The 27,611-nt window shown below is 60.0% G+C and overlaps 3 protein-coding genes across 14 annotated transcripts in view; 1 reads left to right on the top strand and 2 right to left on the bottom strand.

The window, feature by feature from the left end:
• Positions 1 to 957, bottom strand: part of CHPF (chondroitin polymerizing factor) — a 4,821-nt gene extending 3,864 nt beyond the window's left edge. The window contains exon 1 of the mRNA XM_067740455.1: positions 495 to 957. Within this exon, the coding sequence (XP_067596556.1) occupies positions 495 to 808 (314 nt within the window). The 5' untranslated portion in view covers positions 809 to 957. The remainder of the gene's footprint in view (positions 1 to 494) is intronic.
• On the top strand, positions 749 to 7,422 carry TMEM198 (transmembrane protein 198). The gene is made up of 6 exons (XM_067740459.1): positions 749 to 1,297; positions 1,416 to 1,635; positions 1,946 to 2,150; positions 4,359 to 4,934; positions 5,988 to 6,190; positions 6,545 to 7,422. The coding sequence occupies exons 3-6, from the start codon at positions 1,985 to 1,987 to the stop codon at positions 6,680 to 6,682; spliced, it is 1,083 nt and encodes a 360-aa protein (XP_067596560.1). The 5' UTR covers positions 749 to 1,297; positions 1,416 to 1,635; positions 1,946 to 1,984; the 3' UTR covers positions 6,683 to 7,422.
• Positions 7,406 to 27,611, bottom strand: OBSL1 (obscurin like cytoskeletal adaptor 1). 12 transcript variants are annotated; one of them, XR_010944238.1, is made up of 22 exons: positions 25,917 to 27,610; positions 24,104 to 24,373; positions 23,768 to 24,019; positions 23,300 to 23,602; positions 22,831 to 23,127; positions 21,294 to 21,566; positions 19,964 to 20,236; positions 19,050 to 19,322; positions 15,975 to 16,247; positions 14,752 to 15,027; positions 14,391 to 14,678; positions 13,927 to 14,202; positions 13,036 to 13,305; positions 12,624 to 12,896; positions 11,340 to 11,606; positions 10,446 to 10,558; positions 9,750 to 9,906; positions 9,411 to 9,572; positions 9,001 to 9,105; positions 8,626 to 8,699; positions 8,430 to 8,521; positions 7,570 to 7,702 (listed from the first exon to the last, which is right to left on the bottom strand). XR_010944238.1 is itself a non-coding variant. In XM_067740451.1 (22 exons), exons 1-21 carry the CDS (start codon positions 26,926 to 26,928, stop codon positions 8,433 to 8,435), a joined length of 5,562 nt encoding a protein of 1,853 aa, XP_067596552.1. In that variant the 5' UTR covers positions 26,929 to 27,610; the 3' UTR covers positions 7,570 to 7,702; positions 8,430 to 8,432. The 12 variants fall into 12 exon arrangements, 7 of the variants coding, with proteins under 7 accessions (XP_067596549.1, XP_067596552.1, XP_067596551.1 ...); XM_067740451.1 differs by having other exon boundaries at positions 8,626 to 8,685; XR_010944239.1 differs by having other exon boundaries at positions 7,572 to 7,698.

Here is a 27,611-nt window from a genome sequence, read left to right as displayed (position 1 = left end):
GTGTTACTTCGGAGAAATTATTTCAACTCATAGGCACAGAGGCATTAATGGAATGGGTACATCACCCTTTTCCCACAAACCTCCGCCCCCCCCCCCCGCCAGGTGCCCACCCAGGAACAAGAGATACAGGTAATCCTACTTCTCTCTTTTCTCTTTCCCTCTCTCTATGCACCCACTCTATATACTAGTCATTTCTCTAAACCTAATACTGAGCCAGGGAGCTATGAGGACCTTTGGGGGGGGGGTCCATGGGGTCAAGCAGGTTTAGGGCAGAGGCGGGCAAGTTCTGCCCGGGCCTGGATGGGGCCCAGAGAGGCCTCAGATGGGCTCCAAACCTCCCTGGGAAGCAGGGCCGTCGGAAATTATCGGGGCCCAACGACTTCCTGGCCGGTCAGACCCTTCCTTCCGGGGCCTGACCCAGCCCCTGGCGGCCTCCACTGCGCGTCCGTCCCAGCCGGTTCCCAGCGGGTGGGGCTGGCGAGTCTGATCCCTACCTGACGGCCTTTTTGGCGGCCTGGCCAGGCTGTGCGGGGTGGTAGGGCAAGACACGCGGTTCCCAGTTCTCCCCGGCGCCTGCACCGGCCCCGGGCCTCTCGCGCTCCGCTCCGGGCTGCACCGAGTTGGGCCGGCGCGCCGCGTTGGTGTTGCCGCGCGGCGGCAGCTCAGAATCTCCGGGTTGGGGCGGCCCTGGGCCACAAGGCTCCTCCACCCAGGTGACGCTGAGCAGGCTCAGAGTGAAGCCCAGGGAGATGCCCACGGCCACGGGCCCTGCGGGCCGCAGCACCGACAACAGCAGCGATGCCCGCATGGCGCCCGGACCGCGGGCCCCCGGCCCTGGAGCAGCCCCAGAGCAGCAAGAGGAGGCTTCGAGGGGGCGGGACCGGGGAGGGGGCGGATCCGGAGGGCCCGAGCCAAGCGGGCGGGCCCCCTCCCTCCCCGCCGAGCAGAGCCCGCGGCCCGAGCCGAATCTCCTGCGCCTCGTTCCGATCGCCCTCCAGCCGCCGCTCGGTACCGCGCGGGTCCCGGCGCTGGGCGCGGGAGCCTCAGCCGAGGCCGCCGCTGTCCGACGTGTCACTGGGAGGGCCCCGCCCCCGGGGTGGGGTCTCGGGCTCCGGCTACCGGAGAGGGAGGAGAAGGGGGAGGTTAAAGGGGAAGGACCCCCGGAAGTGCCCCCTCCTCAGTGCGGGAGAGGCAGACGTCGGGGGCGGAGTCCCCTACCTCCCCCCGGCGTGGTTGGTGCGTCCTGTGTGACGTCAGAAGCAGCCCGCCCCTGCCTGGATGGTGCGCCCTGAGTGACGTAAGGAGCAGAGGCCGGAGCTGTCCATCAGCACCAAAGGCCGCGGGCGGGCTCAGGGCATGGGGCCGCGGCTCTGGGGCAGCCCGAGCCCCTGCTCCTGCTCCTTTCCCTTCCCCAGGCCCAGCCTAAGTGCCTGGACGTCGCGGGACTGGAGTGCCAGCCGGTGTCGGAGACGGAGCGGCGTCGCCGCCGCGCAGGGACCGGTCCGTCCGGCTCAGCAGCCCCCTTCTCCTCACCGCGGACTTTTACCGGACACCAGTCAGCTGGAGCCTCTGGCGCCCGGCAACCCCGGCCGGAGAGCCTCCTTCGCTCAGAAGCTCAGGTCGCCTCCAGCCCAGGTAGATCTTGGACAATCCCAGATTTAGCCGCCCACAGACCAGTCTCCTGGCTGCCTCCTCACCGGCAGCACACTGCCCTCATCTCCCCCCAACCCCGTCCCCCTTTTAACTTCTTCATCCCAGCTCCCTCTAGCCAGGCACTTCCCCCCTTTGGCTTTTGTCCCTTACTTCAGGGGTGCTTCCAGAGCTGTGTGATGTGTGCACCACTCCTTTGTCCACTGTGTCCTTCCCTAGTTCTCCACTCCTACTCTCACCCTCATCCTGGTGGAGACCCAGGACTCCTCCTTGACCCCAACTTCCTCTCTGTCAGGCTGACGTGGGAGGGTGACTCCCTACTGTTCCCAGCACTATGCCGGGCACTGCGGCGACACTTCGGTTCCAGCTGCTGCCCCCCGAGCCAGATGATGCCTTCTGGGGTGCACCCTGCGAACAGCCCCTGGAGCGCAGGTACCAGGCACTGCCAGCCCTCGTCTGCATCATGTGCTGTCTGTTTGGAGTCGTCTACTGCTTCTTCGGTGAGACCCCATCTCATTCCTCACTCGGGCCCCCCACCGTTTCCTCAAGTTATTTTCCTGAGGCACCCCAAACCTTCTTTAGAACTTTAGCACTACCATGAACTATGTTTCGTTTCTCTTTTTTTCATCCCACACGTTTGTAGATAATTTAGACTGTAGATCCTAGAGAACACAGGGTTTTGAATTAGGCATGCTTGAATTTGAACCGGGTTCTGCACTTTACTAATTATGATGCCTTGGGCACATTGAACTTTCTAAGCCTCAGTTTTCTCATCTGAACAGTGGGAACAAAGATATTTGTCTCACACGGGGGGCGGGGGCGCTGTGAGAATTAGTAAGCACTCAATAAATAATAGCTATTGTGGTGAAGATGTGTTTAGGTCACTGTGCTAGGTAGGCATTGAAAACGTTTAGGAGGGTGAGTTAACATGGTCCCTTACCACAGGGCATATTGTCTGATGAAGAAGAGACTTCTGGAACATTCACATCTGTGATACATATTAGAGGAAGCTAAATGATACATATCAGAGTCACACACATGGAGATGTGTGTACGAGTCAGCCTCCAGTAATTGGCGCTGCTGTGTGTCCAGGACGCACAAGGGAGTTCACTTGGAAAGGCAACTGGGGGCTGAAATCCAGCCCATGCTCTACTTGCCAAACTCTAGACCTCGGCACAAGGCTGTTTTGCCTAGAGGAAGGCACAACTCTTTTATAATTTGCACCAAGGTGCCAGATGGTCTAGTGGAGTAAGTGCCCAGTGACTCTACAGCAAGAGGTACAGAACTTCAGGTAAAAGAGAGCTTTATGGGCTGGGCATCCAAGGAACGCCTCCAGGCAGGGCATTATAGGTGACTGGATGAAGTGAAAAGGAGGCTTGGAGGTCTGCGTTCCAGGTTGAGCAGAAGTGGGGCAGGACTTGTGCTCGGCAGCCTTTACATCTCCCCCTAGAATGGCTGGATAGTAGGCAGGGATGGGAGCCAGATGGTCCCTCCACTTCCACCCCCAGACTCTGGACCAAACAACTGCAGAGTGGGCAGGGGGAAGAGCCCCTCTAAGGGTTCAGGACACATTCTGGGTCTCCAAGGAGTCTGTGTCACCTCGCCCCCTCCACTATTCCTACCCACTCCCTCCACAGTTGCTCAGTGCAGCCTGCCATTCCCTCTCCTGGGCTTCCCTGACAACCTACCCTTCTTGGAGGCTCCCATTCTCGGGCTCTTGGACTCTTTGAGCCCTTGTGCATGCCCTACTCCTCTTTCCAACCCCAGAACCTCCTGGACTCCAATGCTTCCCCTCATTCTTAGAACGGACTCTTCTCATTATGACCTTTCTCTTTGGCTCTCCCTGACCCTTTGACCCCCATCTCTGACTTCCATCTTCTCAGCTTTCCAGGATCTACAAGTCCCTCACACTTCCAGTTACCCTTAATGGGCCTAATGGCCCTATAACCTCCATTTTTCTGAAACACCACAACCACTATTTCCCCCGATAATCCTCTCTGACCCCCTATGACTCCTTGTAAGGCCCAGTGACCCCTAATTACCCCCCAGCTATCTCATTACCTTCCATCCCTCTGACTCCCTCTATTACTCCTAACATAGGGGAATCCCTATGACCCCATTGTCTGTTTGCCCCCACCACGATTTCAGTGATTCCATTTCTCTGGCTTCAATATTACCCTCGCTCAGAAACCGTTTCATACTCTCAGTGATTCCACATCTGTCAATTCCCCTGACCTGAAAAGACCCCATCTTTCTGAACCCGTGTGACCTCACCTCTCAAGTTCTTTCTGACTTCCAAATACCTCATGGCTCTGAACAATCTCTCTCTAAGGAGCCCAGTGACTCTACTGCTGATCCACTGTGACCCCAGTGGCCTCTCTCTCTGACCTCTATGATCCCAAAGACCCCAATGACCCTATTACTGAGTCACTCTTGACTCCAGTGATCTATTTCTATCTCAAAAATCCAACACTCATCTCAATGACTGTCTGTTTTCCCAGTGACTCCCGATGACCTGTTTCTCTGATCTTCCTTGACCCCAGTGGTCCCTTCACTGCCGCCCTCAGGACCCCAATGACCCCCAGTTCTCTGATCTTACTGTCCTGCCTCTGGTTCCCCTGGGATTCCTTGTCCTTGACCCCTCTGACCTCCTACCTCCAGCCCAGTGACCTCATTTTGGTCTCTCACTAGCCGCTGTTCGCTTCCAGGTTACCGCTGCTTCAAGGCAGTACTCTTCCTCACTGGGTTGCTGTTTGGCTCGGTGGTCATCTTCCTGCTGTGCTACCGAGAGCGGGTGCTGGAGACGCAGCTGAGTGCCGGGGCGAGTGCAGGCATCGCGCTGGGCATCGGGCTGCTCTGCGGGCTGGTGGCCATGCTGGTGCGCAGCGTGGGCCTCTTCCTGGTAGGGCTGCTGCTCGGCCTACTGCTCGCCGCTGCCGCCCTACTGGGCTCCGCGCCCTACTACCAGCCAGGCTCTGTTTGGGGCCCCCTGGGGCTGCTGCTGGGGGGCGGCCTGCTCTGCGCCCTGCTCACGCTGCGCTGGCCCCGCCCGCTCACCACCCTGGCCACCGCCGTGACGGGTGCCGCGCTCATCGCCACGGCTGCCGACTACTTTGCCGAGCTGCTGCTGCTGGGGCGCTACGCAGTGGAGCGTCTGCGGGCCGCCCCCGTGCCCCCCCTCTGCTGGCGGAGCTGGGCCCTGCTGGCACTTTGGCCCCTGCTCAGCCTGATGGGCGTTCTGGTGCAGTGGCGGGTGACCGCCGAGCGGGACTCCCACACGGAAGGTGAGGAGGCACAGGCCAGGGTGGGTGTGAGAGAAATGGGTGCTTGAGGGGGGTGGGTCTGAGCGACGGTGCATGGGGGAAGGAGCTGTACACACCAGCAGCAGAAGGCCTCAGCTGAGTTAGAGAGCTGACCGGCTCTGGCTCTGGGAGCTTCAGTGCTGGGACGGGAGCTTCAGTGCCACCATTCCTGCCACAACAACAGATGGAGCAGCGGCTCTGCGCCAAGCCCATTCCAGGCACTGGGGATGCAACGGAGACAAAACAGAAGAGGCCCCTGCCCTGATGGGGTTGCATTCAGGGTGGGGGAGACAGACACTAGACACGCAAGTTAACAAGATAATTCCCATTGTGTGGAGTGCTATGAAAGAGACGTGCAGAGTAATGTGAAATACAGACAGGGTGGCCAAGGAAGGTCACTTGGAAGAGGTGACATTTAAGCAGAGACCTGAAGGATAAGGGGCCAGCCATGCAAAGAGCTCGAGAAGAGGGAATAGCAAGGGCGAGGGGAATGAGCTTGGCCTGTTGAGGAAGTCGGGCGGGAGTGGTGGGTAAGGGATGCCGATTGTGTGGGTGCCGTGGGCCGTGATGAGGACTCTGGATTTCATTAGATGGGTGGTGAGATGCCACTGGAGGTTTAAAGGAGGGAGGATATAATCTAATTTAGCATTTGGGATGCTCATTCTGGCTGCTGAGTGTAGAAAGCATCAGGGAAGGCAAGCACAGAAGGGGAACCATGGAGGAGGCAGCTTAGTTGTCCAGTCGAGAGATGATGATGGCTGGTCTAGGTGAGTCACCTATGGCTCCAGACTGGGAGAGGGGTAGCAGCTGGGAAGCAGGCACCTAGAGTCTAGGAATCTTCCATGAAGACCTTTGGAAGAAAAGAACTGTGGGAAGTCCCATCTGGGAGGTGGGACACCAGGAAAGTAAAGGAGGGGAGGTTTCGGATGAGGGGAATCTGGGAGCCTGGAGCCCTCAGGTTAGAAGGGACAGGGAGGCTTGGGCGAGATGAGGCACGTGGGCCTCTGAGACCCTGCTCCGCCCACCCCTTCACAGTGGTCATCAGTCGGCAGCGCCGTCGTGTGCAGCTGATGAGGATTCGGCAGCAGGAAGAGCGCAAGGAGAAGCGGCGCAAGAAGAGACCCCCAAGGCCTCCCGCTAGAGGCCCCCGGGCTCCTCCAAGGCCTGGGCCCCCTGACCCTGCTTATCGGCGCAGGCCAGTGCCCATCAAACGCTTCAACGGAGACATCCTCTCCCCGGTGAGCACCCCGAGTGGGGAGAAGGGAGTGTTGTAGACTCTGTCCAAGCAGGACTGGGCCTTCCCCAGGGGCTGGTCACTGTCTAGAAGGCCTAGCACTTGTCCACCCATCGTAACCCCTGTACTGGGAGCCTGATGGGTTGGGGAGAGGTGTCCTGAGCGTGAGTTTTAATGAGGTATAGTAGGGGGCAGCATCTCAGTGCTGTGGACTCTGGGTGTGGTGAGGTCCTAGGCCGACAGCAGACCATGACACGTCTCAGGCTCGTGACAGTGCAGGCTGAGCATGTCTGCCTGGGTGGCTTTCAGGGCAGGGGTCTGCAGCGGCACTCTCACACCTGTGTTTACTCTCCCACAGAGCTACATCCAGAGCTTCCGGGACCGGCAGACAGGGAGCTCGCTGAGCTCCTTCATGGCCTCGCCCACAGATGCGGACTATGAGTACGGGTCCCGGGGACCGCTGACGGCCTGCTCTGGGCCCCCCATGCGGGTATAGCAGTCTCTCTGCTCCTGCCCGCCTACACTCATCGGTCACCAGCTCTGCCAGTTTGGGGAGGCCCGCTGGGCCATGACTCAGCCCACCTGGCCCTGTGGCCTTTGGCTGTCTCCTTCCCCACCCCGGAGAGGGATGGCCTGGCCGCCAGAAGGGAGGACCTATCTCAGGCTGCCTGGCCTGAGGGGAGAGCCTCCTCCCAAGCTCCCGAGGGGCTCCTGAGGGACGCGAGTGTGAGCCCCGCTGGGGTGTGCTCAGGGTTGTGAGTGTGTCGCCTGTGTGTGCGTGCGTGGAGGGGTGGGCTTGGAGAGGACACTGGGACCCCTGCCTTAGATTTCTGACTGGTAGGGCTTCTCCGAGGGTGGCCCTGCCTCCTCTCCCACTCCTGGGGTCCCATGGGCTACTCTCCTGCATGTCTAAGTGGAGGAGGTCTACCTTCCTCCCCCATCGCCTCCACCTCTCAGCCAGACTCATCTAAGACTTCTTGTCTTTGTCCATGGGGCAAACTGCAGCAGCCCTCACCCTGGTCCCCTGTCCTCTGCAAGCCACCAGCCTGAGGGCAGTGGCAGGGAATGGGGGTGGGCGGGTGCTGCTCTGGGCTGGGTCAGGGCAGGGGGCTGGGGGAGGGGCTTCAATGCACGGTGCATGTCTGGTGTCGGTCATGCCACCCTGGACACCTCATGCTTCTGTCTCCCCCCCACCCCACCCTGTTTGACATCTTTTATAAACGTGCCAAACTGTGAGGCTTCTGCCAGGAGTGGTGGTCTTTGGTGGCTGGTACTTCCATGGGCCAAGATGGAAGCACTGCAGCCCTTGGTCCCCTGTGTCACTCACTACACAGGGGCTCCAGGCAAGTTCTGCCCTCCCACGTCACACAGAGAGCCAGGAAAGGGGCTGCACCACTTTTATTGTCTCCCAACACCTCTGGTTCCCCTCCCTCCCCACCCTTTCCCAGGGTAAGGGCATGCGCCTTCCAAGCTGTCCGAGGGCACCCGCCTGGCCTGGTTCGGTCCTCCTAGCTACCTGCGGAGGAATGACTGCGAGTGGGGCTGGGGAGACAGTGGGCACCACAATCCTCTCCCCTGGCAGAGCCTGGGCACCCACACAGCAAGAGCTGGGCCCTCACCCTCTGAACCACCCTTTCTAGGCCTCTGTCAGGGCTGTCTGTGGGGGCAGGAAAGTGAGGGTGGCCAGTCAGAGGTGGGGAAAGGTAGGCACCTGAAGGGAACACAGGAGTTCAGGTGGAGAGGGGGGCACCTCCTAAGTGGAAGAGGAAAGAAATGGGACTAGCAGAAGCCCTCTGCCCAGGCGGAGCGCAGCTTGCTGAGATGGGCAGGAGCCAGCTGGGCAGAGAGCAGGAGAGGGTGAGGGACAGGTGGGGGGCACAGACCAGGGGCTGGTAGGTGGGAAGGAGAGGAACTTGGGTACAAATGGGGCATTCAGGAGAGACGAACATGGTCCAGAGGCAGGAGGGAGTAAGGAGAAGCTCGGACAGGAAGGGGTGTAGAAAGGTGGAAACAGCTGCCCTGTACCAAGTGGTTCCTGTTGAGAACACGGGACTCCCTCCTCTCCTCAGCCCTGGCTGTGAACTCCCGCCTCCCCATTCCACACCTCCAACACATCTCAGAACCAGCTTGCCGTCCCAAGTCTTGGAAAATCTGCAGGAGGTGTGTCTCAGCCCACCAGCTCCTAGGAGACCCCTGGCCAGCCGACCTGCCTTTCTGACCTCTGCCCCGTCGGCTTTACTCACCCTCTACCAGCAGCCGTGTGTGGGCGCTGTCCTGGCCGGCCTGGCAGCAGTAGGTGCCCTGGTCCTCAGGTCGCACGTCATGGATGACCAGGCTGTGGGTGTGGCCATGACTGCGCAGCTCGTACTTGTCTCCCGGGCACAGCGCGACCCCCTCCCGCAACCAGCACACTTGGCCCCCCGAGCGGGACACAGTCACCTCCAGCACCGCCCGGCGGCCGACCAGAACTGTCTTCTCGCGAGGGGGTCGGCGGCATATCTGGAGAGGCAATGCTGGGGGTGGAGGATGAGGGCTTAATAGGGACACGCTGGGTCCCAGGAGGAGAGACGCATCTTCCCTCCCGCTGTGGCCTCCACTCCTGGTCTTAGACCTCTATGCCACCACCCCGTTTCTCTCTACCCTCAACCCAAAGTCTCCTGCTCCCCAGGAAATACACTGCTCTCTGTGATCCGCCCCCGGAGAGCCCCGGGAGGAAGGGGTGGGGAAGGTAGGGTTCCTCGGACCAGCCGCCAGCTTGCCAGTTCCAGGGGTAGACAGTGTTCACTCCAGGTCGTCCATGCCCCAGTTGCTTACCCTCCACCTCCAGCTGAGCCACGGACTGGGCGGGTCCCGCCTGGAAGCGGACCTCACCAGTGTCCTCCGCGCGCAGCACGCTCAGCACCAGAATGTGTTTCTTCCCTGGGGGTGAAGGGGGCGCTAGTGAGGCCGGAGCCGCCTCTGGGGAGGGTTCGGGGATGAGGGTGGGGCCAGAGTAGGTCCCCGGGTCGGTTCGGACGCGGTAAATGTGCGCTGGGCGGGGCGGAATTGAGATGCCGAGGGGTAAGAGGGCAGGTCCAGGACCGAGGGCTCAGAGCTGGGGGCCAGGGAGAGATCGAGAGACTGCTCCTTGGGCCGTGGGGCGGGGCCCATTTGGCCTGGAGGTGGGACTTATCCTGGTAGGGCGGGGCAGCGAGGGGCCAGAGCGGGTAGAAAGTCGGTCAGACCTTCCTGTCGGATGCGGACGCGGCCTCCGGGTCTCAGCGGGCGGCCTCCGAGCTCCCAGCTCCCGGTTGGCTCGACCTCCGACACGGTACACTCGAACGTGGCTCCGTCGCCTTCGCGGGCGCGCACCGACAGAAGCTCGGAGAGGACAGACACCTTGCGCTCTGGGGCGGAGCCGGGGCCGTGAGGTGGGCGGGGCGGAGCGGAGGGGGCGGTACCCTGCCCCGCCCTCGCCCCCCGCTCCCCTCCTTAGACGCCCCAGAGCAGGACCCCGGGGCAAGTCCGGTCTGCAGACCCCGCACCCACAGCAGTGCCCCGCCCGGGCAGCGACCGGTACCCACCGCGAACCACCAGGTGGACGGGCCCGGCTCGGGCCATCCCCACCACGCAGCTGTAGGTCCCGGCGTCCAAGGGACCGCAGCGCCGCAGCTGGAGAAGGCGGCGGGTGCCGAGGGCCTGGAGTCTGAGCCGAGGGCTGGGGGTGAGCGGTTGCCCGTCCTGGGGGCGGGAGTTGCAAAGGGTCGCGGTGAAAGCTCGTCTGGGCACAAACGGCCCCTGCCCTCCTCGTAGGCGGCCGCTCCCTCTGTTTGTGCCATGCGGTTTCGAGGCACGTTTATGCTGTGGAGCAGGGCCGTCCTGCGCCTTCCGGGACCTCGCCAGGAGTCTCATTGGGAAGGTGTCACCCTTTGGGGACGTTAGGGCTGAGAACGGAGCCACGGGCGCGGGAAGCCTAGAGTCATGTACTGCTCATACCAGCCATGCGTGTGGATTCTGGACCAGGAAACCTGGATTCAAATATGGGCTCTACGTCTGCCCCTGGGCAATACTTCACCCCACGGCGCATCAGTCTCCTTATAGATAACATGGAGATAATAAGACCTGCCTCATAGGGCTGCTGTAAGGTTTAGAGGATCAAATGTAGAGTAAATCTTAGCACAGTGCCAGGCGCATGGCTCAGTGAGTATTAGTTATTTCTGTTGGGGGTTGTTACTGATGTTATGATGCCGAGGTGGGCTGGGCTGGGGCTGGGCTCTGACCTTCTCCCAGGTGACATCAGCCAAGGCCTGGGAAAGTTCACACTCGAAAGTAGCTGTGTCACCCTCGGTCACTTCTAGGTCCTGTGGCCCCCGCACAATGGTCACTGGGGCCTCTGGGAGTGGGAGAAGGCAGACACATTGGGCACAAGGGGTCACTGGTGGGCACATTTAGACAAGGTGATCAACAGAGGCCACCAGTGAGTGGAGCGCATGCTGGGACAAAGTGGTCCAAAGGGGATGCTGGTCAGTGGGGGGGACATGCTGGGGCTAGAGGGGCATAGTGGAAACTGAAGCAGAGATGCCAGTGGAGCTACCCATAGGCAAACATGGTCAGTGGGGGCCACACTGGCTGGAATGGACAGGAGACACTGGCCAGTGGGGGACACCATGGGCTCACAGGAGCAATGGGGGAAACCTAGAGCAGATGTGGTCGGTGGGGAACAGACCAGGGCTGCAAACAAAAATGGGAGATACTGAAACAGAGTTGCCAACGGAGTCACCCTTTGGCATAGTCAGTGGATTGTTGGGACTTGGGTGGTGAGAGGGGCACACTCAGACAGGCAGAGGGGGCTGCAGCAGGCAGGCGTGGTCAGTGGGCTCACACTCAGAGTGGCCAGCAGGGCCATGGTCAGGCAGACAGACACCACACCGGCACAAGCACCTCACAGCAGCACAGTCAGTGGTCCATTGGGACGGGGGGGTTGGTGGAGACACACTCAGGCAGGGCACTCACTGGGGCCACACATGGCCAAAGGGTCAGGGGAGTCAAACTCTGGCAGGGAGGTCAGTGAGGGCCACACTGGGACAGGGTCAGTGGGGGCCACACGGGTAGTGGGATCGGTAGAATCACACCCAGAGCTGTCAGCAGGCAGGCAGCGGTTCCAGAGGCCGCACCTCTCACAGTGAGTCTGGCTGCACAGCGCAGGGCATCCGCAGTGAAGGAGATGCAGCCCGAGTCGGCCAGGCCCAGGCCACTGAGTACCAGGCAGTGAGCGTGGCCCTCTGCGTAAATTTGGCATGTGGTCCCCAGCTGCAGCCGGACTCCACCCCGGGCCCACTCCCCGGTCACATCCTCCTGGGACAGCTCCAGCTGGAAGGTGGCGCTGCCCCCCTCGATGACGGTCACATCCTCCAGAGGCCGCAGCACCCTTAGCTGCCTTGCTAGTGGGAGGAGATGGGGGAAGAAGGAGGATGAGGGCTCCAAATCTGGGCGGGGCTTTCGGGCCCCCCTCCCCCCCTCCCCCCCTCCCCCGGCCCGCCACACACACCTTGTCTCTGCCGGCACCACCCCTAACACCCAACCTTGTAAGGCCTTATAGAACTAAGTTCAGAACCAGGGTGCAGGAAGAAGGGAGCAGAGCCATTCAGACTTGGGTGGAGAGAGGGGCTTACTAGGGTTAGGAGAGGAGATACATGAAGGGGGTGATGTGTGGTTAGGGGGGTGAGGAGTTTGGGTGAGGGGTGCTGTGACACTGGAAGAAGCACAGAATTTGAAGTCAGACACACCAGGACTGGACCCTGCCACATAGTTTGTGTGCTGTGTAACCTTTGGCAAATTGCTTGACCTCTCTGGGCCTCAGTTTCTCCAGCTATACAAGGTTAATAGCATTGAGACATGGGTTTATTGTGATTAAATGAATGAAATAAATTAGAAGAGTATACACACCACCAACAACCATTTACCAAGCTCTCTGTGGGTATTTCTCATATTATCCCAGTCAATGTTCCCAAAGACCCTTTTTAAAGAAAACTTGGCTCAGAGAGGTAAGTAATTTGCATGAGGTCACACAGTTAATACCACACCATCTTGGGGGAGTGGGTGCTATTTGCCACCCATCCCTACTTCTCAGCTGGGCCCATGTATCCCGGGGCAGGTGACTGAAGGATAAACACGGCAAGTCTTTCTGGAGTATAATATTTACGTTTATAGCAAAGCCAACTTGGACATACGAAATGGAATGCAAAATCCACATGGACTTCTAAGGTAAATAGAAAACATTAGAAAAAGAAGAGTTTTGCTTTGGGCAGGCTGCTTCAGGTCACACTCCTGGGGGTCAGCCAGGGCTGACTTGCCTTGTGGCGAGGGGCACTTTGGTGGGGGTCTGAGGGGCCCTGGGCCAGCCAGGAGAGACTGTGCCACGGGGCGGGCGATGTGTTAGGAGAGGACGGGGCACTCACGCTTCACGCTGAGCCTGGCCAGGGTGCGATCGTGGTGGCTCTCGCAGCCGTAGGTGCCCTGGTCGGCCAGTACGACACCGTGGATGAAGAGGCGGTAGATGTGGCCATCCTGGGCTGTGGACAGGCGGGAGTCGGGTGGTAGGGGTGCCCCACCTCGCACCCAGCGCACGGCCCCTGCCGCACCCACTCGGCCTGTCTCTACTTCGAGGCACACGTCCTGGCCTTCCTCTGCCCGCACGTCCTGCAGCCGCCGCAGGAACAGCAGCTCCGTCTCTGGGGAGAAAGAGAGAGGGGGCCGTGGAGCCTGGTGGGCTGACCCCCTGCTCCCTCTCAGGGATCTGTCCCCTGTCATGGCCGGGGCTGGGAGAATAGGTTCAGGAACAAGACTATTGTGTCTCCATCAGGACCAAACCTCGAACGTGGAGCCGGGCACTTGTGGATGTGCCCCCTGCTTGGGCAGTCACGGTCCCCGCGTCCTCGAGCTGGCAGCCTCGCACGGTCAATATGCGGCTTGAGCCATTCTGGGCCACCTCTAGCTGGGGCCCTGGGGTGACAATGGCCCCATTGTGCAGCCAAGTGACGTCGGCGTCCGGTGGGGAGACTTCACACCGGAACGTGGCATCATCACCCTCGTGGACAGTGAGTGGTGTCAGCTCTGAGACCAGCTTCACCGGCGGTGGTTCTGGGGGTGGGGTCAGGCAGTGAGGTGGGCTGGGTCTTTCCGCCTCCCTCCTCCTCATCCCCTTTGCATTCCCTCACCTCCAGTAACAGGCCCTCATCCTCCAGTTATTGAACAGAACCTTCCTGAGGACCTACTGTGTGTCAGCCATGAGGTGTTTCAAAGGACAAGACGTCAACGCCCTGCTACTCCTAGCCACTTCCACCCAATGCTGGCCTGGCACCCACCTCTCTGACTCCCTAGTAATAGTAGGTCATTTACTATGGACCCAATTTATCTCATTTAACTGTCACAACAGCCCTATAGGACAAACATTATCCCTCCACTTTGGAGCTGGGGCTCAGAGAGTTTAAGTAAGTTGCCAGTGTCACACAACTACTGGGAAGCAGAATCTAGATTGGAAACTGGTGTGGGTGGCGCTGACTCCAGAGCCCTGCTTTTAACCACTGGTCCGTGCCCCTCCTATTATTTGAGGGTTCCTGGAAAAGGGAGCCCTGAGCCCTCATCCCAGGAATAGTCACGCATGCATGGGTTGGAGCCAGAGGCAGAGAGGTGGGGTCGGGGCGTGGGGGCCCAGAGTGGTTCAGGCGTGTGGCCCTTGGGGTGTGAGTGGTGCACTGTTACCTTCCACGCTGACGAGGAAGATGCGGCTGTCCTGGGGCGTGTCGCACAGGTACTCCCCGGCGTCCCTGCTCCGGGCCCTCTGCACCCGCAGCACCTGCCTCGCCCCGTCCTGCTCCAGCTGCACCCGCCCCTGGCTTGCCAGGCGCTCCCCGTCCTTGTACCAGCGCACAGGGCCTCCCGGCCCGGAGAGGTGCACCACCAGCTCCAGGTCCCCGCCTGGGGTGCTGCGAACCCTCGTCTGGGCTGCCTCGGGGTCCACCACCCGCACGGGGGGCTCTGTGGGCTCAGAGCCGGAGGTCACCAGGAGGGAGTGGCTCGTGGGCTGGGAGGAGGGCAGTGGGAGGCAAGACAGGGAAAGGGACCGAAAGCAGTGGGGCAGGGCGTGGGCCAGGTGTGCTAGAGAAGGGGGAGACTCGTGGGTTTCGGGGTGTGACTCTCAGGCTTCCTGCCCGGGCTATACTCACCAGCCACTTGGACGGTGAAGCTGAGGCTGGGCGCCCCCGGGGCTGCCCCTGCCTGGCAGGTGTAGAGGCCTGCGTGGACCGGGTCTGCAGCCCGGATGCAGAGGATACGGCGGGGGCCCTCGGCTTGGAGCTCCAGGCCCTCACCCTCCTGCACCGGCCTCCCGTTGTGGCTCCAGAAGACGAGGGCGCCAGCCCGGGACAGTTCACAGCTCAGCACCAGCGGCTCCCCGGGGGCCACGCAGAGCGGGCTGGGGGCTGCCTCTGGGGCAAGGAACTGGACTGGGGGCTCTGGACAGAGAGGAGAGGTATCAGCTCGGTGATGCTCCCACCTCCCGCACCTTGGCTGGCCGGGAGCACCCACCAGCCAGGCTGACGTTGAAGGTGACGGCTTCATCACGAGTCTCGCACACATACTCCCCGGCGTCCTCAGGCTGGGCGTGGGGCAGGGTCAGGGTGCGAGCGGGCCCCTTGGCACCCAGCTGCAGGGCATCTGACGCGTCCACCTCCAGCCCATCCTTGTACCAGCGCACCTGGGACCCAGCCGGGGCCACCTCGCAGCGCAGCTCCACGCGCCCTGGAACCCCGAACTGCAGGTCCAGGGAGCGGGCCGCCGGGTGCACAATCCTCTCTGGAGTGGCTGGTGGGTGGATAGAGAGAGGGGAGAGTGGGCTCGGCCAGCAGGCCTCTACCTGCCTCCCCACTGGATTCTCAGCCCTTTGCAGGGCAGCTCTTGGGAACGGTGCCACTACAATCCGTGGGCACTCACCGTGTGCCAGGTGTTGTGCTAAGCGCACTGCAGCTCTTTGCTCAGCTACTCCTGACATTCCCTATTGTTGGCTTCACTTTACAGATGAGGACCTGAAGCCTCTTTATAGAGAACTGACTTGCTCTAGGTCACACGGGAAAAAAAGAGGTAGACCCACACTCACAGCCACATCTGTCTGACCCCGATGCACATCCCTCCCTACCCCCACCCGCACTTCCTATCCCCTTTGCCTGCTCTGCCTCCGATCACCACCCGAAAACCCCTCTATTTTCCTTATTTGCTGCCTGTCCACTCTCACGAGAAGGCAAGCTCCATAAAGACAGGTTTTCTCTCCCTGGTTCACTGCTGTATCCCTCAGCATTCAGCACAGTGCCGAGCACATCAGCATTTGTTGAATAAGTGAATGAATAACTCTCCTTGGTTCACTGCTGTATCCCTCAGCATTCAGAACAGTGCCGAGCACATCAGCATTTGTTGAATAAGTGAATGAATAACTCTCCCTGGTTCACTGCTATATCCCTCAGCATTCAGAACAGTGCCGAGCACATCAGCATTGGTTGAATAAGTGAATGAATAAGTGCTCCTGGAGGCTGGGCTGTCTCCACCAGGTCTCTGGTCATTGTCCTGGTATGATTTGGGCAAGTCAGGGCTCTCTAACGGCTGAGAATGAGGAGGCTGGGGGAGGGGGAAGGCTGGACAAGGGGAGAGCCGTGTGCAGCAGTCAGGGACCCTGAAGGTGCAAGAACTGGGAGGGTTGGGTGTCTGTCCCTCAGCCTCCTGCCTCTTTTCCTCCCCAGGGTGTCCCAGAGACCGCCCACCTGTGACGGTGACAGTGAAGAAGGCTGAGTCGTCTCCAGCGTCGCACACGAACTCGCCCCCGTCCTCGGGCTGGGCAGCAGGCAGCACCAGGCGGCGGCGGGGCCCATCACTCTCCAGCACCAGGGCCTCACTCTCCTCCACCTCCAGCCCATCCTTGTACCAGCGCACGGGGGCGTCCTCCCGCGACAGCTCACACATCAGCACCACACACTCCAAGCTCACGGCGACCAAGGTCACCTCGTCCCGGGGGTGTATGATGCGCACCGGGGGTTCTGTAGAGTGGGGACAACCACAGCCTGTCACAAACTCACCGTCAGTCTCCCTGGAGCCATCTGGCAGCATGAAGCCCCGGTCACCCACAATCATAAGAGTAATAAGGATAATAATAGGCCCGAAATCTGTTCTCTGAAATCCCTGGGGCCAGAAGTGCTTCAGAATCCACAATGCTTCCGATTCCAGAAATGGTGCGTTCATCATACATCACCTACCGCCCTCAGCCCCCACTGTGGTCCCCCCATAATCAATCACATTAACATTTCTGCAGTGTAACATACAGATTCACCCTAAGCAGGCTACTTAAAAAGTACAAATAGCTTCACAGAGTTAAGTTCAGATTTTACTGAAATGACTTTTAATACCAAACTTACAAAAAGCCTTTTGATTTTGAGCAGTTTTTTTTTTTTAATTTCAGAATTGTGGATAAGGGATGGTGGATTTGTAATAGCAAGTACTTATATACAGCTTGCTAGAGTTCCAGGAACAGTCATAAGCACTTTACACCCTCGTAGCAATCCTAAGGAGTAGGTATTATTTTATACCCATTTCCCAGATGAGGCAACTGAGGCATGGTGTGATTAAGCAACTTCCTTATGGTCATAGCTGGCTATACCTACTCAAGGGCAGGAGGAAGAACTACCATCTGATAAAGGGAGGGTCAGACTCTGCAAGCAGTGGTAAGGACTCCAAGCCAAGGCTTGCAGGAAACAGTAATGAATTTTGCATCTGTGCATGAGTTGTCAACACCTAAGATTTCCCCAGGGACATTAAATGCTGTTTCTAGGAGTTCATCTCCAGCTGCTCTGGAGTGGTCAGTCTCTCACAGAAAGGAGCCATGGCAATATTGGTGGTGACCAGTGCACTGAGCCCGGGCCTGCCCATGCTTTCACGTACCTTGGAGGTCTCCCAGAATCAAGTCTCCACGACACTTTCGTGTTCCTTTAGCATTTGGCCCCCTTGTGGCTGGGCTGGGGAACTGCTAGCTTCCTGGTCTAGGTCTTTGCAGAGGCGTGTAAGGCAGATGTGCCCACCAGTGCACACTGAGCCCTTGCCTCCGCCTCCTCCCTAACTGGGCTTATTCTAAGAGTCTACAGGATGCAGGCTGGTTCTCTGAGGCCCAGCACCACCAGTAGATTGCAGAGTGCGGCTGCCTGAGTGGTGGGGGAGGTGATAGAGGCAGTGGAGTGAGAATGGGGTGCAGCCATGGGGCTGGGGTGCCTGCACAGCTGTGGCCCACAGCTTGGCATCAGACTTGATTCTCCTGGTCCACACAAGGTGTGTTGTGTGAGCCTCTCACGAAGAATCTGGTGTTTTGCGGGAGGCCAGTTATGAGCTGGAATGTGTGTGTCTGCGGCCATTATGTCTGGCCAGGGGTTGGGGCGGGAGAGGTTGAAAGGATTCACTACGGGACAGAATGTGTGCAGAAAGGCCTCTTCGGCTTTGTGACTTGTGTGCTTCTGGGGTGCAGGGAGTCGGGGGGCCCTAAGTAGCTCAAGCCTAGGCTGAAGCATTGTTCCTAGGGCAGGGCAGGGACAGGGCAGGGTAACCAGATGATGCCAGCATCAGGATGGTCGCTCCAGTGCAGCCAGTGGGTTCTTCTGTGCCGCCCAGAGCTGCCTAGGTCCCACCCTCCCCATCCCCCTCACACACGCTGGGATTGGCGCTGTGGGCTGCAGTCCCAAAGTTTCTGGCACTGAACCGTCACTTCCAGAGTCCTCCTGTGCTTTCCCGATTGGAATATTCTCCCCCCACCTTCAGCCCAAACCCTGACCCCCACTTAGCTAACTCGGCCGCTGCTCCAGATGGCCACTTCGAAGGCACTTCCTGCCTGCCAACCAGGTCAGCAGCCCCCAGCTTTGGGTACCCACTGCACCCTAACACGACACCCGGCAACCCTCACTCTGAGACCCTCTAATGTGCCCGGCTCTCCTGCCAGTCTGTGCACTCCCGGAGGGATGTGCGCGCGTGCGTCTGTGAGCTGCTGAGTGGCCGTCCGGAGCCCACCCCGGGTGGCACGGCGACCGACTTTCCCCGAGGCCCTCCCTGACCTCCTGCTCTCTTGAGACCTCACCCCTCACAGCACTTGTCACGAGGTGTCGCTGTACATTTATTTGCGTGTTTATTGGTTAAACACAGGGGTCGCAAACTCAAATGCCCACGGGGGCCAGGTAAGGTAAGGTCAGTGGCTGAAGTGGTCTGGGGGGAGCAAAAAGGAACAGCGGGCAGGGTGGGACAGAGGAATGTGGGCCCCGTGTTACAGGGGCAGCTGCTACTCAGCGCCAGCTGTTCGTCGCCAAGGGGGGAAGCGGGACCAGAGGCGCCGGGTCTTCGGCTTTTTCAAGAGGACGCATAACTCCGGGTTGTTATTTGAACTGTCCTGACTTTGGTAAGACTCTGCAGGCCAAACAAAACATATCTGTGGGCTGTATGGGGCCCTAGGGACTGCCCGTTTGCGACCCCTGGTTAACGGCTGACTCCCCAGCTCTCTGGCAGCTGGGAGCAGGGACCACGTCTGCAATACGCACCAGTGACCTGCAGCACCTGGCCCAGTACCTGACACGTAGAAAGTGCTCAGTAAACGAGCTGGTGGAGGATAGCTATTCCTGGCCCTGGGCGCCGGGGAGGAGCCTGCTTATTCAAACACAGACCCTGGGGTCTTCCGGGCAGGGCCCCCGGTCCATGCACCTGCAGCCCCCCTCCCCCCTCCCCCACATGCTAGCTAGGGGCTATGTGGCCAGCTCCCGCAAGGGCTCAGGACTGTCCTCTGGTGACCGCGGGCAGCTGGGGTGGGCCCACACCTGTGACAGTGACGGTGAAAGAGGCAGACTCGTCATCGATTTCACACAAGTACTCGCCCGAGTCCTCCAGCTGGACGGCGGGCAGCACCAGGCGGCGGACGGTGTCCTCCTTCTGCAGGAGCAGCGCGGGACTCTCCACCACCTCTTCGCCATCCTTGGTCCAGCGCACCTCGGCCCAGGGCCGGCAGAGCTCGCAGGTCAGCACCACACGCTCCAGGCGCACGGCTGCCACGTACACCTTGCCGCTGGGATACACGATCCACGAGGAGACATCTGGAGGACAGGGACAGCTGTGGCCGGGCGTCAGGGGCTGGGGCCGAGGTGCCTGGCTGCCCCACCTGGTCCACGCCTGTTCCCTACTCCGGGAAGGTGGGCTGTGTGTTGAAGAAGAGGGTCTTCCCTCGGACCATGGCTCACAGCTGCTCGGACAGTCAGTCACAGTTGGGGCACGGTGGCACAGTGGGGACTGTGGTGTCAGCCTCGGCTGTAGAAACTCTTTATATTCTCTGGGTTGGGACAGGGACAATACGAAGGGTAGGACTGGGGAGAGGAGGGTTGGGTGCCCAGATGGAGCTGGGGTCTCCTGCAGGCCTCAGACCTTCTGACCCCTCTAGTGCCTGGGCGCACCCACCCTAGACCCTGCCCTGTGGTAGCACTGCCACCCCTAAAGCTCCCCTTGGAAGATCTTCAGAACAGAGAAGGCAGGCTTTCCTTTGACTGATGTAGCTGTGACTGGTGTGTTTATGACAATGCATTTTCTGCGGGTGACTGAACCTCAGGGTGCAGAGCCTGGTTTGGGGAGAAAGCTAGGGGAAGGGAAGCAGGGGTTGGGAACAGTGGCCCAGGAGTGTACCAGCTGCCCAGGCAGGGGCAGGGCACACCGTCCCCCTCCTGTGGACTGCCTGGAGCCCCACCTGTGATGGTCACGGTGAAGTAGGCGCGCTCGTCCCCAGCGACGCACTGGAACTCGCCCCCATCTGGAGGCTGGGCGGCGGGCAGCACCAGGCGGTGATGGGGCCCCTCGTTCTCCAGCACCACGAAGTCGCTCTCTTCTACCTCCTGCCCGTCCTTGTACCAGTGCACGGGGGCGTCCTCCCGGTCCACCTCACAGGTCAGCATGACGCACTCGGAGGTTATGGCGTGCACGAACACGTGCTCCCGGGGATCCAGGATGTGCACGGGGGGGTCTGGGGGGAGCAGAGATGGGGTCACACAGACACCCCAAAACAGGAGACATGAGTGCACACTGGCTGCTTGGCTGGGGTGGGGTGCTCTGGGGCAATGACACGGACGACTGAGGGCGTGGCGGGTGAGGTGTGACAGATCACATGGCACTGGAGGGCTCTGTGAGTTCCCAGAGGATCAGAGGGGGGTGGCTGGGGACACAGAGGGCTTTGTCTAGGCTGAGAGGAGGTCACATCAGGGCCGTACTTGCTGCTTTTTCAAGGAAGCCCCCGGAGGGCTGATCGCAGGACGGGGAAGAGGTGGGAACAATTTAGTGGTGATACCGTGGGGCAGCGCTCCCTATCACTGGTACATTCAGGCAGGGGCCAGAGGACCTTCTGGCAATGGGGCCACTCAAAGTGAGAAGATGGAGCTGGATCAGTGGTTCCTGAGTTGTTCTCCCAGAGTGGATCTCCAGGCTCTGTCCTGGATGTTCTGGCTCTGGAGGGCTGGGGGAGCCTATGCACTTACGGCTTCCAGGGTGGTTCCGAAGCAGCCAGACATGTACTGGCTTCTGAGAGCCTCTGGACCACTGCACCTAAAACTTCCTTTTGACCCTGGCCACCTGGGGCAGTGGGATAGGCAGTCCTGGGTGTGAACCCAGCTAGGGTATTTGCTGCCGTGTGATCGTGAGCAAGTTGCATAACCTCTCTAAACCTCAGCTGCTTCATCTGTGAATGGAGATGTACTGCCCCTCACATAGTTGTGAACACTGAATGCAAGTGTACATTTGAAGTATACAGCATAGGAACTGGCTAGTAGGTGCCTAACAAATGTTAGCTCCCACCTCCCTTCCCTTAAATGAACTGAGGCCCCCCCACTTTCCCACCCGCAAAGGCTACATGGGGGCCAAGTGTGCTGGAGGGTGGTGCATGGGCAGTGTGATCTGCAAACATGTCCCCTTGCCCCCTAGCGCCCTTCGGAAGGGACCCCCGAGCAGGCAGACCAGGGGGGCAGGGTTCACACAGCCCCCAGGGTCAGCCTCAGCTTGGGGGAGCCCAGGCCGCCACGGTCCCTGACCTTGGACGGAGACGCTGAAGAAGGCTGAGACCCCTTCCGTTCTGCACTCAAACTCGCCACTGTCCTGGACCTGGGCCTCAGGCATGATCAGGCGGTGTTTGCGCCCATCCATCTTCACCACCAGCGACTCGCTCTCCTCCACCTTCTGCCCGTCCTTGTACCAGCTCGCTGGGAAGTCCACCCGGGAGAGCTCACAGGTCAGTACCACCCGCTCCGAGGTTGTGATGGTCAACGACACCTTGTCCTGGGGGCTCAGGATGTGCACCGGGCTCTCTGCTTGGGGAGAGGTGTGGTCATGTGCGGCACCCTAGTTGTGCTCTGCTACCCCAATAAACACCCCACTCCAGGGTATGTGCTCAGGGTAGGGGGGTGGGCACATCAGGCTGGATGATTGCCATCGATGCATTTGCTGGTTTTAAAAATTAGTTTTGGGCTGGGACTTCCCTGGTGGTCCAGTGGTTAAGACTCCACGCTCCCAATGCAGGGGTCACGGGTTCAGTCCCTGGTCGGGGAACTAAAATCCCGCATGCCGCATGGCGCAGACAAAAAAAAAAAAAAAAAGTTTTAGGCTTAAGACCAACTCTTAAGAGCAGTGGTTTTAGTGTGCATAAGAATTCCCAGGGAGCCTGCTGAAAATGCAGATTCTTAGGCTCCTCCCCCCAAGCGTGCAGGGGCCCGGGAATCTGCATTATAGACCAGCCTCCACATGACTCTGATGTTAGTGAACCTGGGTTGCACTTTAGAAACGCTGCTCTGGTTGCTGGTTATTTCTCACTTTGTCCTCCTCTTGGGATGCTGGCAGCTAACCACCTCAAGGCCCTGCACTTGGGCACTGAGGAATTCCTTGACTGGCCGTACAAACTCCAGCAATGGTGCAATGGCAAATGCCAGCATGTTCCCTGCACTTTCAGACCCCCACCAAGATCTGTCGTCCTCGGGGAGGCCTCATTCCCTCTCCTGCCCTCTTTCCCCAGGTGGCAGAGTGTGATTCTGAAGCCAGACCGCCTGGGTTCATAATCCAGCACCAGCACTCGTTAGCTCTGTGACTTTGGGCAAGTCACTGAACTTCTCTGTGCCTCAGTTTCCCCACTTGTAAAACGGGATGACAAAAGAACCCATCCTGTAGGGCTGTTGAGAGGATTGTGCTAATTAACATATACAAAGCGATGTAGGATTGTGCCTGGCACACAGAGAGTTGCTCCGATAGCGTCAGCCGTTACGCGATAGGGCAGGAAGCAGTCAGGGACCTGGAGCCGAGGTCTGTGTCTCTGAGATGACACACATGACAGAACCCTGCACAAAGTGCCCCAGAGAATTTCGCTATGATGCTGGATAACCAGGGGTCCCCCATATGTTGCACACGAGTTGAAACTGAACCTCGGGATCACTGAGCCCTCTACCTGAGCTAGCTCACCATGGATGCCCCTTACTCTCCTGGCCCAGGTGTGAGAAGCAGCAATAGCATCTGTCTCATTGTGCTAACGGGAGTTCTGTGTCTTGACCCTCTCTGCCCACCCTGGTCCCCACCTGCACGAACCTTGGATGGTGAGGGCAGCCGAGTCCTGCACACCTGGGCAGCTGAAGCCAACCAGGGCCCCGCTGTCCTGGTGCCTGACAGCTTGCAGGATGAGTCTGTGCTGCAGGCCCTTGTGCTCCATCCGGTACCGCAGGGCCCCAGGCTCTACCTGGCCCTCTGGCTCATTACTCTTGAGCTCTTCCCCATTAAGGAACCAGGTGCCCTGGATGATGGTGGAGAGATCGAGGGAGAAGACGGCATCTTCCCCGTCATATACCTGCACGTCGTCCAGACCGGCCACCAGGCGAGCTGTGGGCACTGAGATGGGACAGAGTTCGGCCATCAGAACCAGGGGGCAGAGGGCAGAGACTGGCAGGTAGAAGGCATATAACAGGACAGGGACTGAGGGCCAGGGAAGGGAGGAAGGTGATGGGGAGGGTGTGACTTGGGGTGCAGCGGTTGTCAGCCTGGGCTGGCGGGACCGACTCACCGAGGTGAGCAGACCCATGGAACACGACATGGGAGCTGCGGCCGTGTTCGCTGACGGTGCAGACGCGGAAGCGGTAGTCGCCCTCGGAGGGCACACAGTCTCCCGGCACCTCCACGGCCCCAGCTTTCTCAATGCTGAAGCACTGGATCCAGTCTTCTGAGCCCACCTCCTGCCGTTCTAGCCGGTAGATGAAGGGGGTCTCGGGAGCTGGCTCGGGAGGCTTCCAGGTCAGCAGGACCGTGTTCTTGTGGCCCTTGAACATTTCTGCCAACACTGGGGGTCCCGGGGGATTGTGCTTGACGCCTGAGACAAAGGCAGGGTTTGCGTCCGAGCCCTGCGCCAGCCTCCCACAGCCCTCTGACCTTAAGTCCACTTTGCCAACCCAGACTGTGGCATCTGATCACCTTCCAGCCCTGACCCTCCTGTCCAGCCCTTGAGGAGGCTGCCTAGGGATTTTCAGGCCCTCACATTTGACTCTGAGCAGAGTGGTGGTACGGGAGTTGCCCAGGCTGAAGGTGACCTCGCCAGCATCTTCTCGGGTGACCCCTGGCAGGACCAGGGCATGCATGTGGCCGGAGCTGCTCTGGCAGGTGGCCGGCAGGTCCTCCCCATCTCGACTCCAGCGCCCTTCCACCCCAGCCTCGCGGGTCTCCACCAGCAGCACCGCGTTCTCTCCCTCAAAAACATCGAGCTTCCGGGGCAGCCGCTTCAGGATGGGCCCTGAGACACGGATGGGAGTCCGTCAGCCCGGGGTCTGGGCATCTGCCTGCCTCGGTCTCGGCCTCCTCCCACTGGCCAGCCGACCTTTGACTGTCACATTGGCCACGGTGCGCACCCGGCCGCGCATCTCGCACAGGTAAACTCCATCGTCATCTGCCTTCAGCCTGTGGATGATGAGGCGCCGGACCGTGCCCTCCTCGATCTGCTCGTACTTGCGGCAGGGCAGCAGCCGCTGGTCCTCGCGGAACCAGGCCGTGGGAATGCGGGAGTTGGGGACTTTACACTCTAGCACCACAATCCCATGCTCCCGGCCCTCCACGTCCTGCAGGGGCCTCGTGAAGCGGAGGCGAGGCTCTGTGAAGAAGGGAGAGACCAGAGAAGGCTCTGGAGAGGGCCCGACCAGGAGAAAGACTCTCCTCCCATCACCTACTGCCTAAACCCACATTAGCTCCAGCCATTTGCTCTTCTCCCAGAGCCAGCAGTCATTGTGAAATCAGAGAAACCCCCAGAAAGGAAGTCAGGGGACCCATATTCTCATCTGACCCTGACACTCGCTAGCCACATCACCTTGACCAAGGCCATTTTCATGATCCTGGATCTCAGTTTCTTTCCTCGTAAAGTGGAGAAAGGGATGGAAGGGCTTGGACCACATCAGTGATTTTCAGATTGTTCCCTGGGGCCCTTCACAGGCACCACACACAATTCTGCAAAGGTCTGAGTTGAATTTCGTTTTGAAAGTACTTTAACCACGTTCAAAACTGCATTTAACAAAAAGAAAGCAGGATGATGGAAGCGGCCAGTGGGCTCACTTGGGCTGCTGGGGAAGCACGTCTGTCTTGTCATGCGGCTCTGGGAAGCTGTGTCATCATGTGGGGCTTTTCTCTCCTCGGGGGGTTAGAGTTCAGCCCTGCCTGGCCAGTTTGTGCGCCTCAAACTGTACCCAAGAGGCCACCACTGTGGCACAGGTGCCACACGCTTCACTGCGTGCCAGGCAGGGGTCAGGAGATTTGCCAACTCTTTTTCCTCTGAGGGAACAAGTTGGGTAATAACTAGTGAGGGTATAATGTCATGAGTTGTGATGAACTCCTATTACGGAGAGCTTTAACTTCCAGTGTGAGTTTGGGGTGTTTTCCCTCCCTGAATTTTCTATTTATGAGCAATGTAAGCAGTTATTAAATACTGTTGGGGACTCAACTTTGATATATAAATTTCCTCTCCTTCACCTTCTTCTTCTTGCAAACCTGAGAGCAGTCTAATGAGTGAATAGTCAAAAATTGCGGGGCATTTTTTTTTTCTCCCTTTGGTGCGAATCAGGAATTTCTCAATGTGACACCTGCAACCAGGCCTTCCCCATAGGGCTCACAGACTAGACCCAGTTATGTGTGGTTCAAATGTGTATATTCAATAAAATAGACCCCTTGTTCTCACTGACTGACTTTATAAGTACATGTTATAAATTTGGATTTAGAAGTTTACACCCACAAAATGATCTTTTTATCTGTCTTATTTATTGGGGCCCCAGATGGGATTTCCATCCGGGGACAGGTTGGTGAAATAACAAAGAGGTTGAAAAACAGTGAACTACAGGAGTTGTAGGTCCCTCTGGGTCTGTACATGAATCATTCCTTAAAGCCCTTTATCTAAGAGTGGTTTTCCACCATCTGCCTCAGAATCATTTGGGGAGCTTGCTAAGAAGTTCCTGGAGTAGGTACCCTGCAGACCTACTAAATCCGAATCCCTGGAGGTTGCGAGGTGGGCGGGAAATGGCATTTTAATACTTAGCCTCCCTTACTCCCCACCGTCTTCTGGACACTGAGTGGGGCTGGAGTTAGGAGGGTCTGGGAGGGCGCTGGAGGCCCTTCCCCAGGGCCCCGGCCGCCCGGGGGCGCCGCGGTACCTTTAACATGCAGCTGCACGGCACTGAGCGTCTGGCCCGCCGAGTTGCGCGCGGCACACACGTAGAGCCCGCGATCCTTGGCCTGGCAGTAGAGCACCTTGAGCACGAAGCCGCCATCGCGGTCGCGGTACATGAGGCGGCGGCGGTCAGGGAGCAGCGGGTGGCCCTCCCAGTGCCATTCGATCTCGGGCTCGGGCTTGCCCATCACGTAGCAGCGGAACTTGGCGTGCTTGCCCTCGTTCACCCAGAAGGTCTTGGGCGCGCACTTGAGCGGCTCCACCACGGGGTTGGGGGCCTCGTCCGGGTCCTCCGGCGGGCTCTCGGGGGGCTGCTGCACTTGCAGCAGCGCGCCGGCCCGCGCGTGGCCGTGCGCGTTGCGGGCGTGGCACACGTAGACGCCGGAGTCGGGCAGCCGCGCCGCCAGGATGCGCAGCGCCAGGCTCGCGCCCGGGCGGCCCTCGGCGCGGCCAGGTTCGAGGGAGAAGTGGCTACTGTCCCACACTTCGTCCAGCGCCATCCCGTCCTTCTCCCAGTACAGCGTTGGCACGGGGAGGCCCCCCACCTGGCACTCCAGCACCACCTCCGCCCCCCGCAGCACCCACTGGGACCGGGGCCCCGTCAGGAACACCGGGGCGCCCTCCCCGGCCCCGGGCGGCGGCCGCGGGCGTTCGGCAGGCTGGGGCTCGCGCTCGGGGGCCGGCGGCTCCAGCACGGTGACGGCGGCCGCCGCGTAGGCCTCTCCGGCCGCATTGCGGGCGCGGCACACATAGACCCCCGCGTCGGTGGGCAGCGCGCCGCTCAGCAGCAGGCCGTGCTCGGCGCCGTCCGCCGGGAAGCTCAGGCGCTCCGAGGCCGCCAGCTGCTGCCCGCCCTTCTCCCATACGACAATGGGCGGCGGCTCCCCCAGCACCACGCACTTGAGCTCGGCCTCGGCGCCACTTACCACCCGCACGGGCCGCGGGAAGCGCAGGAAGCACGGGGGGCTCCCCTGGTTCCCCGAGCCCGCCTTCATCGCGGCGGCGCGGGGGAAGGCCGGGAGCGGCGGCGGGGCCCGGGAGGCGGGGCGCGTTTGGGGACCGGGCGCCGGGACTCGCGGAGCTTTCCCCTGGCCGCCCGCTCCCGGTTCCCCTCCTTACCCTCGGCCCGGAGCTGCGGCTCTGGCGGCGGCGATTCCCGGGCCGGGGCCCAGGGCTCAGGGTGCAGTCCTTCCTGTTTGCCTCCCCAGCGAGGGGCCCCTCAGACTCCCCTGCCTGCGGCCTGGCTTCCTGCTCCGGAGAGCCAAGTCTTCCCAGCCCCCTCCCACAGCCAGGGCCTCTTTCCCCTCCTCCCTCCCACCTCCAGCCGCCAGGTCCCCAGCCGCCCGCCAGGCTTGGGCCTGAGTGGCAGAGGCGCCTGCAGCTGCCAATCCCCAAAATATTCTCTGATGACACAGCTGGAGGACGAGAGCCCAGACTGGCTCCTCCAGGCCAAGTTTAGAGCAGGCGGGACCACCTGGCCCCCGCCCTAGCCCCAGTTCCAGCCCCCGCCCCAGCCCTTCCCCCCAGGACTGGCCCAGCAGCTACGTGGTTGAAAGGGGCCCCAGAAGCTCTGAGGGGCTGGCACGCTCTGTCTCCCTGACAAGGAACGCTTTTAGGAGCTGGCAGACCCCCAGCTTCCAGGCTCCTGTCCCACCTGGTGTCACCTCTGCGCTGGGTG

Source organism: Pseudorca crassidens, chromosome 6, assembly GCF_039906515.1.
Source record: "Pseudorca crassidens isolate mPseCra1 chromosome 6, mPseCra1.hap1, whole genome shotgun sequence".
NCBI classification, from domain to species: domain Eukaryota; kingdom Metazoa; phylum Chordata; class Mammalia; order Artiodactyla; family Delphinidae; genus Pseudorca; species Pseudorca crassidens.
Note: the sequence above shows the minus strand (reverse complement) of the source record. Positions and strands in the feature narration are given on the sequence as shown.